General features: G+C 40.1%; 1 protein-coding gene across 14 annotated transcripts in view; it reads right to left on the reverse strand.

The window, feature by feature from the left end:
- The window catches only part of PALM2AKAP2 (PALM2 and AKAP2 fusion), a 234,159-nt gene that overhangs the window by 166,651 nt on the left and 53,742 nt on the right, over nt 1-13,766 (reverse strand). For all 14 annotated transcript variants that reach the window (XM_085530238.1, XM_015849811.3, XM_032441519.2 and 11 more), the window contains exon 3: nt 13,609-13,739. In XM_085530238.1, coding sequence (XP_085386364.1) covers nt 13,609-13,739 — 131 coding nt within the window. The remainder of the gene's footprint in view (nt 1-13,608; nt 13,740-13,766) is intronic.

Here is a 13,766-nt window from a genome sequence, read left to right on the forward strand (position 1 = left end):
TTTTTAAAAAATTCATGCAAAAGTAATACACACTAAAAATCAGCTTGCCAAATGAGATTAAGGGCTCAAAAGTTTGATTTATTTTCTCTTGTCATTTCTTTGATGAGTGTGGTATATACTCCACACAGATATACACCCAAATCTTGCCTGTCACCAGTAACCCAGGTTTACTGGTAGTATTTGTTTTACACATATTTTTACTTGGGCTTACTGAGAGGAAACGCCTCCTAAATAACCCACCCGTAACTCTACCAGCATTTTCTGTGCTGCCATCAAATATGACAGTCCATGCTGGTGTTTCTTTGTCTTTCTGTTATCTGTTCTCTGAGAACACACATTTTATTTTTTCCCTGCAGTGGAGATCTATGCTGAGGTTTAATTCCACTGGTTTGTGACAGACTTGACTTCCTGTATGCAAGATAGGAGCTTAGAGGACCTATACATTTGGTTTCTGCTTTCTTTTTCTAGTGTTGGCTTGCCTTACTGGCTTACACTATAATATCTTTCCAACAAAGAACATTTCCCACTGCGCACAGTGACCAGTGGAGTGATGAACTCTTCTATGCTGGGTATGTTATTTCCACTGCAATATAGGATTCCTGGACCACTGCATAAAGGGAGTGAGAGCAGGAGCAAAGGGAGTCACAAAAATCAATGTTTCATTTGTTAACACAGAAGACCATGAAATGTCATTTCCGTTTTCTGTGTTGCTATCCAAATGTACTGCAGGTTTAGTATGCTGCAGTTTTTTCTCCTTCACACAAATGACCAAAAGAAGCTCTTTCGGACATAAATAATACAAGCCCAGTTACTAATGGGCAAGGATAAGAAAAATGCCAGCACATTAAACAGATGAACTAATCACTTGGGAACTATGTGTTGACAGCTGAATTAAAAAATAAAACACCCCGAGGAATTATCAGCAGAAGCATCCCATTTGATTATGCAGCTGTGTTACTCTACAGGGCAGAGGCGCCTCAGTGGTGATTTCAGCACCATCAGCAGGATAATCTCAATACAGATGGATGTGCTCTACTCACCTAAACCTCTGTGTTGTTAAAGTCCTGGCAAATGAGTCTGCAGGAGCACAGGATCCAGCTAGCTAGATGGTTGTATATAGGATGTCATATAATAGCTAGGACCATACCATAGTTTGCACCTGTCTCCCATCAGTTATGCAGAAACTATTGGCGCTGAAGCCTGCTCTCTGATTTTGATGAAAATTGTGCTGAAGCATAAAAGTCTGCACCACTTTCAGCACTATACAACATAGTGGTAAGATACCTGAGCTAGCTTGAAGGCCAAGAGCAGCCATGAGAAGGCACATCCAGCTACTCAAGTACTGACAAAGCTGCCTCAGTCTGGATTCCATCCTCTTTCAACTGCTCTGTGCCATCAGAGTGTAGGTCAAGAGCCAGCTGGATGATATACAACTTACTGGCTTCAGAGCCTGCACCCAGTAGGTATTGCTGAGTACCATATCCACACAGATCTGTGTCCTTTCCATATTAGAGAGTTAATGCAGGATTTTTATGTGATAATCTACACACCAACCAAATACTTTTTTTTTCCTTTTCTTCCTTCCTTCCTTCCTTCCTTCCTTCCTTCCTTCCTTCCTTCCTTCCTTCCTTCCTTCCTTCCTTCCTTCCTTCCTTCCTTCCTTCCTTCCTTCCTTCCTTCCTTCCTTCCTTCCTTCCTTCCTTCCTTCCTTCCTTCCTTCCTTCCTTCCTTCCTTCCTTCCTTCCTTCCTTCCTTCCTTCCTTCCTTCCTTCCTTCCTTCCTTCCTTCCTTCCTTCCTTCCTTCCTTCCTTCCTTTCTTTCTTTCTTTCTTTCTTTCTTTCTTTCTTTCTTTCTTTCTTTCTTTCTTTCTTTCTTTCTTTCTTTCTTTCTTTCTTTCTTTCTTTCTTTCTTTCTTTCTTTCTTTCTTTCTTTCTTTCTTTCTTTCTTTCTTTCTTTCTTTCTTTCTTTCTTTCTTTCTTTCTTTCTTTCTTTCTTTCTTTCTTTCTTTTCTTTCTTTCTTTTCTTTCTTTCTTTCTTTCTTTCTTTCTTTCTTTCTTTCTTTCTTTCTTTCTTTCTTTCTTTCTTTCTTTCTTTCTCTTTCTCTCTCTCTTTCTCTCTCTCTTTCTCTCTTTCTCTCTTTCTCTCTTTCTCTCTTTCTCTCTTTCTCTCTCTCTTTCTCTCTTTCTCTCTTTCTCTCTTCTCTCTCTCTCTCTCTCTCTCTCTTTCTCTCTTTCTTTCTCTTTCTTTCTCTCTTTCTTTCTCTCTTTCTTTCTCTTTCTTTCTTTCTTTCTTTCTTTCTTTCTTTCTTTCTTTCTTTCTTTCTTTCTTTCTTTCTTTCTTTCTTTCTTTCTTTCTTTCTTTCTTTCTTTCTTTCTTTCTTTCTTTCTTTCTTTCTTTCTTTCTTTCTTTCTTTCTTTCTTTCTTTCTTTCTTTCTTTCTTTCTTTCTTTCTTTCTTTCTTTCTTTCTTTCTTTCTTTCTTTCTTTCTTTCTTTCTTTCTTTCTTTCTTTCTTTCTTTCTTTCTTTCTTTCTTTCTTTCTTTCTTTCTTTCTTTTCTTTCAGATCATGTTTCTTTGATACTTAAGAATAGCGTGTCCAAAAAGAACAATTTAATTTCTAAGTAACTAAGATTTACAGCCTTAGTTACGTGCACAGGTCCAGCCACAATGTGAATAACTTTTTTCAGCTAAAGGCTGTTCACCTGTGCTTCCTCCAGCAGCACAGTCTGCTTGCACTAGTAAGCACCTGTTTCTTGCTTGTCACCATTAAACGAGGAAAACCTGAAGAATTCTGAGGAATGAATTCATGATATCCAGGTGGCATGGGTGAAGTCCCCTCCATACAGTAAGTTCCTGTTTGAAAGAGTTCAGCTCAAACATAGCTCATACTAAATGTGTGAGGAAGATAATTACACAAATGGAGCACCGAAGCAGGAGACATAGAAAGAGAATTGATGCATCTTGCTCAAAGGTCATGCAAGAAATCAATGGCAGAGGGAAAAATTAATCCAGGGATAATCTGTCATGGCTGATTTCTCCCCTCGAAAACATTCCAAGTGACATTCAGCAACACTTACATTGATTGGTAGGAATGGAGGATGCAGAGACCTAGTCCCTGCATCTCTTTCCAGTTACTAACTTCAGATTATCCTGCTGACATGCTTTTATTGCCTAAAGGATAGATTATTTTATATCTCTTCTTATTTCAGTATGTTTTCCAGTAGAGAGCTAGTTATGTAGGGCTATGATAATCTCTGCCTGTAGAGCTCATCCTTTGTAACTGTCTGGTAGAAATACTGGTGAAAAATGAATCCACAAAGGGAAGACTTGCTCATATTAATAGAATGTTTTAGAACAGACTAGGCATAATGTAGTCTTTCTTACAAAGGACTGGATGAATTTTCCTGTGCATGGTATTATTCTATCAGATCTTCTAGATCAGTCACAGTCTACACCATAGTCTTACAGTTCTCACCGCTGATCCACTTACTCAGACTTAGCTTTATATTTTTTCTGAGTATTTTTTCTTCAGTGGGTTTTTATGTTTGACCTCACTAATATTTTTAGGACTCCTATATCACAGAACTATAGACTCATATAATGGTTTGGATTGGAAGGGACCCTTAAGATCACCTAGTTCCAGCCCCTCTGCTATAGGTAGGGATGGCTCCGTCTAAATCAAGTTGCTCAAAGCCCCATCCAGTCTGGCCACAAACTCCCTAACCATTTTGAGGTGAGTCAGTCATGATACATACTGACAGCTGGACAGAAGGTAGAGCAGGTGGCTCTTCAGACCCTAGCAGCTTCATGCCACAGCCACCTCAGATACTCCAAACCCTCATCCAGAAATTCTTCTTATTCATGGGTGGAATCCAGCTAGTCTTCTTACAAGGTACACCTCTCTTCTACTGTTTTGTAACTATGACTCCTTGTGTATCAGATGTTGTTCATCAGCTTCTACAGAGAAGCATAAACATTGTCCAAATCTGACTCCAACATTTTGTAAGTTGGCCCCTAGCTCCTGATCCAAGTTTTCTTTGTAGACATTAATGACATTTTATGGTAATAAGTTACTCCAGTTTCTTGGCCCTGCTGACCAACGTTTCCAATGTGCGATTTGTTCTAATGACAACTCAAAGTGCCAAACACGTAGGGACTGGTTTTAAAGGTCTGCCTAATCTGGCCTTGAACACATCTTTATTTGTTGTTTTGTTTGCAAAATCTGTTTGATTTTTATTTTTGCTACTGCTTGGCAGTACACCTGACATCCTTGTCAAATCCTTTCTCACCTGTGACAACAATAACAGGTCGCAGCAGATGCCATGAAAATCTGATTTTGAAATGGTTCATATCCACGTCCATTTTCTGTTTAATTCCTCCCACTTTCTCCACCCTCTCTATCTCAAGCATTTCATTTATTTTGTTGCTCTTCTGCACATTCTTCACGCCAAGTCAGTTTTCTCATCTGAGGTCTTACAGCAATCTGATGCAGGGACCTGATTCCTCTGTCTAACAGCGCAGAACCATGTATCACTTCATCCTACAAAGCCCATTTTTGCACATGACTATGAACATGTTTTGCTTTTGCAATGTGCTGATCTGAGTGCTATTAATGTTCTTTCTTGTTGATCTGACCATATAACTCATTCAGCATACCCTGGGATGACTACAAGCCCTTTTCCAGCATGCACTTTTTTCACTTTTTTACAATGATACATATGCCAGCAGACCATTATGTGCTGCTGAATGCTGATGGAAAACTCCCCTTGGGGCTTTTCCTCTTTCTTTATTTTCAACTTCTCAATATAATTGGTAACAGCTGTTGCTTTCTTATCAATAGTTATTCCTGATAGCATATTCATTCGTTCTTTGTCTTCTGTGGACCATCAATTTTGGATCTGCATTATTTTGTCCGTAGAATTCTCACACTGCAGTTTAAGAAACCCCGTAGGGAGGTGATGTGCTTTTCAAACTGTGGATTTTAAAAACGACAGACAAAGGCTTGCAGTGCCCACTGGGTGGCTCCAGACACTGAACCTTGCTCCTCTGACTCTGCCTACACAGGGCTACACCAGCTCTGCAGAACTGTATGGTAAGCGTTGTCAACCAGGAGCAAGAACAGGGCAGGGCGTGGACTAAGCAAACTGATGATGCTCCTGGTAGATAAATTATTAAAGAGTTATTAATAACTATTTGCATCACAACAGTGCACAGTGGTTCTGTGCAGGATGCCTGAGTGGGAAGGAGCATTAGGGATTAAAATCTACCCACTGTATTTGTGATGCTTAACTGAGGCAGCCATTCTCAGGGGAAGAGATGGGCTTACACAGGCTGTGAGGTGAGGTTCTTTCTTCACTGAATGAGTAAGGAGGCAACGGTGTAAATGGAGATGTTTTATTTAAACTCCTGAAGTTACACTGGTTAAGTCCAAGCCTTTAGAGAAGGGATTTACTGAGGGCCAAAGCTGTAGGTGTGTCTTCTCTGGCCCTGTGAGCACATCTGTGTGAGTGCATGTGTACTTTATTTAGCCAGGCCTTGCCATACACAGCACATAAAAAGAGATTTGGCAGAGCAAAATAAAGTTCTCCAATTTAAGGTGAACACAGACTAAACAATCACTGTGAAGCACCAACACAAAATCAGCTGGGGCTGCTGCCTAACCCTGTGCCTGCTCTTTGTAAAGAACACTGCAACTTTCTGATCTTTTTCACAACTGTTCATGCATATATAACCCTCATGCAAATGTCTTTCTGATACAGAACTGACTTGATTTAGGTATTTTCCAGACACTAAGAATTGCCTTATAGACTTCCAAATCACTGTTGAAGAAGCTATTAAGATAAGCTCCATATACAAGAAAACCAACCTATTACCCAAGTCCAGAAGAGATAAACCTAACCCTTACAAGGAAAGAAATATAATCTAGTCTCTTTTGTTTTATTCAGGGAAACAATCCCGTGCGACCTATGATAAAGATTTAATTCAGATATAATGAAGCCAACAATTTCTATGTTTTAAGATACTGTACAGTTTACTACTTCTGGAAACCCCCATCAGTTCCACTAGGCTTAAAAGAAGCATGAAAATCTTAGGTGTCTTTGCACACAGAAGGAGTGTAGTGATGCAATACATGTAGTCAATGAATGGAGAGACTTCCCCATCTTAGAAACAGCATCACACAGTTTCATTTGAAACTTTCAGCTTTGAAAGGCTAAAGCCAAAGAGACTTCTGCAGGGTCTCATCTATTATAGCAAAAGAGACCCTGACTTGGGAACTTGTAGCTTCTGTTTTACTGAATTATTGAAATTGTTCTTTTCTTGCTACATCTTGTCAAGAGATTAGAACCCAAGAGACTGGTGTGGAGCTGTGTCAGAGGAGGGTTGGGGGTCAGGGAAAGGCTGTGCTGCACAGGGTGGTGGCCATGGCACAGATCACCAGGGTAGCAGGCATGGCCCTGATCTAATGTAGCTCAGGGGGTGTTTGGGCACTGCTCTCACAGGGTTTGTGTTTGTGTGGTGCTGTGTGGAGCTGGGGTTGGACACAATCATCCTTGTAAGTCCGTTCCAACTTGGGGTATTCTATGTTCCCATGACTTTAAGAGATGGTAACTGCCCCTTTTATAAGAGACTGTTGCATGTGATCTACTGTATTAGAATTTTCGATACATGTGGTAATTAATGCTGATTAGCAGTGTTAGTTTGACTAAAAGGGCTGTTCACAGAAAACTGCTTCTGTCCAGAGCAGACTTTAAGCCTAAATTTGACTTTCTTCTTTAGGAACATATTGTTTAATCTATAACATGCAGGCATGGATGAAGTGTTAGAAACATACGAGGTGGGAAATCCTTGATATGCAGTGGTGGATATCAGGAATTTTTTTCTACATCTTCTCTTCTGTTAGACTGGACACATGGATGTGTTTAATGAGGTCCATACTTGAGGAAAGCAGACACAGATGGAGTGGTGGGAGTCTGCACTTGCATTGAATTGTCACATTTTGTCCTCTTTATGAAAGGCACAATCATCACTAAATAATTACAAATTATCATTGCCCAGGAGTAGTCTGATATCCTTACGTTCACATTCAGGTAACCATCACTTCAATGACTGTTGAGTTGGCATGCCATTTTGCTATTCCAAGTATAACCTGAGTTTCAGATCCAAAGCAATGAGCTATGTTACTGTTTTTCTTTTTCTTTCTTCTTCTTTTTTTTTTTTTTTTCTTTTTTAAATGTCATTTCTGAATATGTTACAGCATATGTAAAAACCTCAAGCCCTTTGCCACCCAGCAGCTCTTAATAAATTTCTCTTCTGAGATCAACCTGCAAATTCTAAGGAACTCTGATTCCACTGCAGAGTAGGTTCCTTCAGAAATCTGAGACTTCTTGTTTTGGAGGTTTTTAGCCTGACTTTGTTTCATTCTCTGTTTTCCTAAGAAATGTATCACCTGTGAAAAGCATCCCAGCAAAAGCTTCAGGAGTGGTGAAGGATGTGCTGTTTTGGAAACTATAGCTCCTAAGAGTTGCTGAAATGGGAATCTGAGCATCTTCAGCATACAAACTCTGATGTTGATCAGACTTGGTGGAGAACAAGATGTAAGGTGTGGGCACAAAAAGCTGCTCCTGTGCAGAAAGCTTAATCTTTCCTCATAAGCAGAGCAGAATTTGAAGAGGTTGCTTGGAGATGAGATGTTTTTGTTATTTCACTTTTGGGAACAGCAACTGTTCATACAGGCAGTCTGCAGAGGCAGACCAAAGGCCAGTTAACAACCTTCATCTGGCATTTTAGTTAAAACCCAAAATGCTGAATAAACAATGTTCTCCCTACCACTGAACTTCTACTCCAGCTGCTGTCAACGTGGAAGTTGCAAACATTTATGCTCACATGGACCATGCTCTGGGAGGCACACCATTCTCTGCAGCAGCTCTCTGTTCTGCAACTGTTCTTACCTCCCTGGAGTCTGACTGCAGGGAAATCAATTAGACCTTTCCAAGAATACCATTATGCCTCCTCATGTTCTGGCTTGCGCCTCCAGCTCTCAGGAAGGTCTGAGCAGCTGGTTCTGACATCAGATTATCCCTCTTTTGAAGGTCTCTCTTTTGAAGGTGTGCCCTCATGTCTGTTTTACACATGCTGTCTTTCTCTCTGCCACAGAAAGTCTATCAGTATCAGTCTCAAGAGATACATCATTATAGCCACAGTTCCCATGCTGGGGTATGCTTCCCTTTCATCCCAGGAAGAAAACAGGAAAGAAGCCCTGCCCTCAGAAAGAAATGAAGGAATGGATACCAGGAGGAGATAAACTGGCAAGGCTGCAGCAGTGATTATAAGCCCAGCTGAACCCTATGCCTGTTTTGTGCTGGACTCTGGAATGAGAAAGGATTTCAAAGTAGATGTGAGTTAAAGCTATGGTTCTATGGTACACTCATAGTCTGTCAGTAACAAAGAATAACAGGCTGCCCATGGAGGCTGTGGATGCTCCCTCCTTTGAGGTGTTCAGGCCCAGGCTGGATTGGACTTTGAGTCAGCCTGGTCTGGTGAGGAGTGTCTCTGCCTGAAGAAGGTGGGCTGGAACTAGGTGATCTTAAAGGTTCCTTCAAACCCAAACCATTCTGTGATTCTAATAAGTACGTTAAGAAAATAATAATAATAATAACAACAACAACAACAACAACAACAATAATAAAACCTTTCATCTCAAATAAAGATTTTTCTTCCCAGAGTCTAGCCCAGCCTCTCAGTTAATACATTCGAGCATTTACCAAGAAAGATTCCAGCATACTAAAGTAAGGAAAAAAATAATTCTGCCAGTTTTGATAAGATTTGCTCCCATTTGGATATGCATCTACCCTGATTTGGATTTATGTCTAGAAGACAGTGCATCAGTCACAGCTCTAGTAACAGAGCATCAGAGAGCCTTGCGCTTTTCTCAAGAGAGATGAGAAGTTTGTCCCAAGAAAGATCTTGCAACCAAAGGACCAAAGCACAGACCTTCCTCTGCTATGCTGGAATGTAGTAGCCCTATAGAGGGCTTCTCCTTCTCAAAGGATCACTGAACAGAACCCTTCTCCTGGAGCTGGCACAGGCATGGCTTACCACCAGCATGAAGTGGGTGAAACATTCCACCAACCCATAGGGTGTTCTCAAATGTTAGGAGCTGCATGTGCAATATGCTGTTTTACTGATGGTTTAGCTCTGTGAGTTTCTTTTTTCCAGGAGCATGACAGGCCCATTCCTGGTGCCTTAAACTGGTACCAGATGTTAAGTGAGGAGATATGTCCTTACAGAGCATTTCATGTTGATGTAGTAGACCAAAGTTTTAGAGCAATGAAAACTCTGCACCTTTTGTAGTAAACACGGGCCTCCAGCACATACTATAATGTAATCTAGTAAAACAAAACAGTTTTAGAAGCCTTTCAAATGCTGTGGGGGAACAGCAGGCTGTGGGTGGGCTGCTCTGCTCTATGAATGCTGCCTGTTAATACCCAGATGTTGAATGCCAACTTTCCATTCACTGCTGCAAATAACAGACTGTCACGCAGTAAAAATAGCCATGGGAGGTATGCAATACATTCCAGTGCCTGTTTCACCTACAACACACCATTGAGAATGTATCTGTGTAAGTTCACTGGGCATTTATGTTACTGCTATCCTAAAAAATGGGTTTTATATCCATGGCTGAAAAAACTGTTTGGATGTGGCACTCAGGGCCCTGTTTTAGTGGAGGGTTGTTAGAGTTAGGGTAGTATGATTAGGCTGGAGTTGGACATGATGATCTTTAGAGTCTTTTCCAACCTGAGTGATTCTGTGATTTTATGATTCTATGAGGAAGAACTTATAAATTGTGAGGGTACACAGCACTGGAACAGGCTGCCCAGAGAGGTTGTGGAGTCTCCTTCTCTGGAGATATTCAGGACATGTCTGGGCACTTTTCTGCATGACCTACTATAGGGTACTTTGGGTACTGTGTGACCTACTGTAGGGTACTGTAGGGTAGCTTTGGCAGGGGGTTGGACTGGGACCTCCAGAGGTCCCTTTCAATCCCTATTTGTGTGATTCTGTGACAAAAGGAAGGGAAAGTGGTTCTTGTTCACTTGTTGCTCTTTTGGTAGCATTTATTTAATGCAACTGCAGAAAGCAGATGATAATTTTCACACTGTGATACAATTGGAAAGAAACACAGGACACTCTGCCTTCCTTTAGTGCTGACCCAGGTTCTTTGTGAGAGCATGGGAACCTAAATTACTTTCAAAACTCCTCTGTGACTCAGGACAGTTTATGCCAGCAGATATTTCAAGTATATGTCCAGCTCTGATCTGCCATTTGTATAACAGTACCACCTATCTTGAGGCCAGGTTTTATGCACTTGGTGCTGCAGTGATGCCTTTCCCCTTACCTTCCATTTAAGACTCAGTTAATGTTAAGAATCTAGTTTTCCTGTTAAGTCCACTAGCCATACCACTTGGAAAGAAAATTAAAAAATTCAAAAAAAGAAAAAAGAAAATAAAAAAGGAAAAAAAAAAAAAAAAAGAAAAGAAGGAAGAAAGAAAGAAAGATAGTATATCAACATTCTTGAGGCAGCATGATGCCTCAGGTTGGATAAGCATGAAACTTGCTACAACTCTATTTATTCTTCTATTCTCACTTTGAATTCTTAGATGCAAGGATGCAAATACTGCTCCTGCTGTCTAAATGCTTCAAGATTCTAAAGATCAAGAGCTAATCATAACTATCAAAGGATGATTGTCTGCATTCCACTGATGGAGGTTCCTGTGACTACATCTTAATCTTTTACTTTTGAACTTGCACCTTCATCTTGCACTTCTGTATACACTGGTAGGTGATTATCAGCATAACTGCATAATATCATTTCATTATTTGTATCAAGCGCTTTACTGTGGGCTATTCTGCTTTATTTCTGTTTTTATGGTGCTGGCATTTTTTTCTGTCACTTGTTACAAAGAAATGCTAAATAATGGAGACATTCTTCTTCCAAACACTTTCACAGATGAGGAATCTCGTTAAATCATTACACTTGTGTAAGTTTACTCATATGTGCATATCCTTGCAGGCTCCAAGCAGAAGTACGTGCTTTTTCATGTAATGATAACAGGGAAGTCTAATAAACAAACAGTAGTCTGTACATTCATGCATTTTTGCTGCCCCAGTTAAAATTAAACAGCTACTAAATGGAGAAGATCTGGCTACATTAGCTTAAGACTAAACATTAAAAGCACATGTACAACCAACAGAAGATTTTTTTTTTTTTTTTAATATGCAAGTCACATAAAAGGAGCCAGAAAAAGCAATACTGAACGGAAGCATCCCTGGTGTGTTCAAGGCCTTCAAGACCATATACAAATCCATAGCCAGTTCTACTGCTGACCTATGGTAGAGTGATTTGGTTCTTCCAGATAACTCAATCCTGTATGGGTCTGTGTTCTCACTGCTGGATGTTACTCAGGTCTCAAAAACCATCTCATTCAGTTTTCTACTCTAGGTATTGCAACTCACTCAACTTGGCAGACCTACTGCTTATGACTTATCATATAAAGACTGATATTTCTCTTGTGCCACTGATGTTCATGTAGCAAACTCAGATGTGAGAAAGGTAGCTTCCTTAGCACTTCAGCATAAGCAGGTGAAATTGTGCTGTCTGACAGGATGCTCTTCTGCCAGAGGAGGGGGGTGGCTGCAAGTTCCCCCTTCCTAAAGCAGGGCATGGTTGCTGGTTACCAGGAGAGGATGGACTTTGGTTTCAGTGAGAAAGCTTCACACTGCTCTTAGAGTGAGTGCAAAAACTTCACGTTTTCTAGAAGAGACTAATCCTAAATTGGCAAGAAGCAAGCAAATGCTTCTAGAATGAGTTCATTCTGCTTCAGCCCTCCAAGGTTCCTAAAGTTCATCCCTAAAGTTCAGGTGTAGTACTGTGTTATCAAAATCAAAATAGATTTTACTCTCTTTGGAGTTCCCTTGGAAAGATGCCATGGATTTCCAGCTTGCTAGCAAGGCTGTCAAACAAATGTCCTTTCAAAAAAATGAAAAAACATGCTCACCTGTCATTTGTGGCCACGTCTGAAGAAAGCTCTATTACTTCCGAATACTTAATAATTTTATTTCATAGTTGCAGTTAAAGAGTATAAAATCACAAACCACAGGGACAAGAGTTTTGCTTGACTCACTTTCTATTATTTCAATTAATGATGTAAAGCTTGCAATCGCACAAGTTTCATTGCCTTCAGTGGTGGCATTCATATAGCTGAAATTAAGTTTATGCTGAAATGTTTCATTGGATGAGGTCAGGGCACCTAGCACTCTGAAGCATTCACCACTAGATGAAATATGTACTATACTATTTACTTTTAAACTTCAGCCCATGTATTCTCCCCACCTACTTCATTAAATTGTGTAGTAAAGATCAGGCAGAGCATGAAACTTAAAAAAATCTCTCTTGCCTTATGTTGCCACAGATATAAAAGAATGACACACACGGTCAGTTTAAATTAGTATTAATAACAGGAGAGAGACTAGTAATATGAGTCAACTCTCACAGTCGTGTTAATCCATTACTTCCACAGTGTCATATGAACTTAGTGTGGATCTACTCATGTATATCCCTAGAGAAACATCTGCAGGAATTTCTCCAAGAAATTTCTCAAGAAACCTGGCATAAGCAAACAAAATTGACCAGATCTGCTTAGGGATATGATTTAGCAGAGGGTTGTTAGGGTAGTATGGTAAAGTTATGTCTGGGCTTGAAGATCATTTTAAGGTCTTTACCAATCTGATTGATTCTATGATTCTATGATTCCAGTCTAATGCTTCAACCCGTGGACTTCTGGTCATATTTTCTTTTCTCTCATACATGTTTCAGCTGGTGTATTTGTAGAATATGCGATGACAGATCTGACCAACTTTCTACCAGTATTCTGTTAGCTGAAAAAACCCTCTAAATTCACACAGCCTAACAAGTAGAAGAAGCAGTCCTCAAATCTGTTTTGTGAGGAATAAGACCATTTTCCTTAAGAGCTTTACCATCCATTGTTTGGAGTAAAACAGAGGGAAACACACACACACATACTAAAAGAGAACAAACATTAATTTAGAATGCAATGGTGAACTGATAAAAGGCAGAAATTCTAAAACCCAGGACTTGCTTAGGAAAGTTGTAGATGTTTGATCTGATGATGGCATCTGCTATTACATTTTGAAAAGCTATTTGCACGAAAGAAAAGTGAGTGCAGAAGAGTACCTCCACTCTTTGAAGTTCCTTTTGGCTGTAGGAGGTGTAAAGCAATGGAGAATCTCGCAAGTGTTAACTGAGTCATACAACTTCATCTGAAGGGGGAACTCAGCCCCTTTTTTAGCTCCCTTATGTTAAAAATCAGTCTGAGTCCATTCAACACACATACTGCTTCAACTCTAGTTTGCCAACAATGGAAGTCTGGGAGAATGCATTTTGGGCTGTATGTCTGCCTGTCTCTTACAGCCTCCGTAGCAAGATGCTGTTAGCTGCAACCAGGGATGGGGATGGAGGCATGAGTTAGAAATATTTTTAACCTTAATTGAAGTGACTATTTTTGTGCAAAACAAAGGGAAACTGTCTCTACCTGTGTATATTTTCTTCCAGCTTTTTCACCTTCAGCTCATCCTCTTCTGACTGCTTCCTTCTGGCTTCTTCTTCTTCTGCAGAGCCAGCAGGAATTCCCTGCAGCAGCCATTTTTCCCGAAGAGCTTTTGACTATCAGGAAGGAAAACAAAAACATTA

This window comes from Coturnix japonica, chromosome Z (genome assembly GCF_054131305.1).
Source record: "Coturnix japonica strain WE chromosome Z, WE-NBRP24, whole genome shotgun sequence".
Taxonomy (NCBI): Eukaryota; Metazoa; Chordata; class Aves; order Galliformes; family Phasianidae; genus Coturnix; species Coturnix japonica.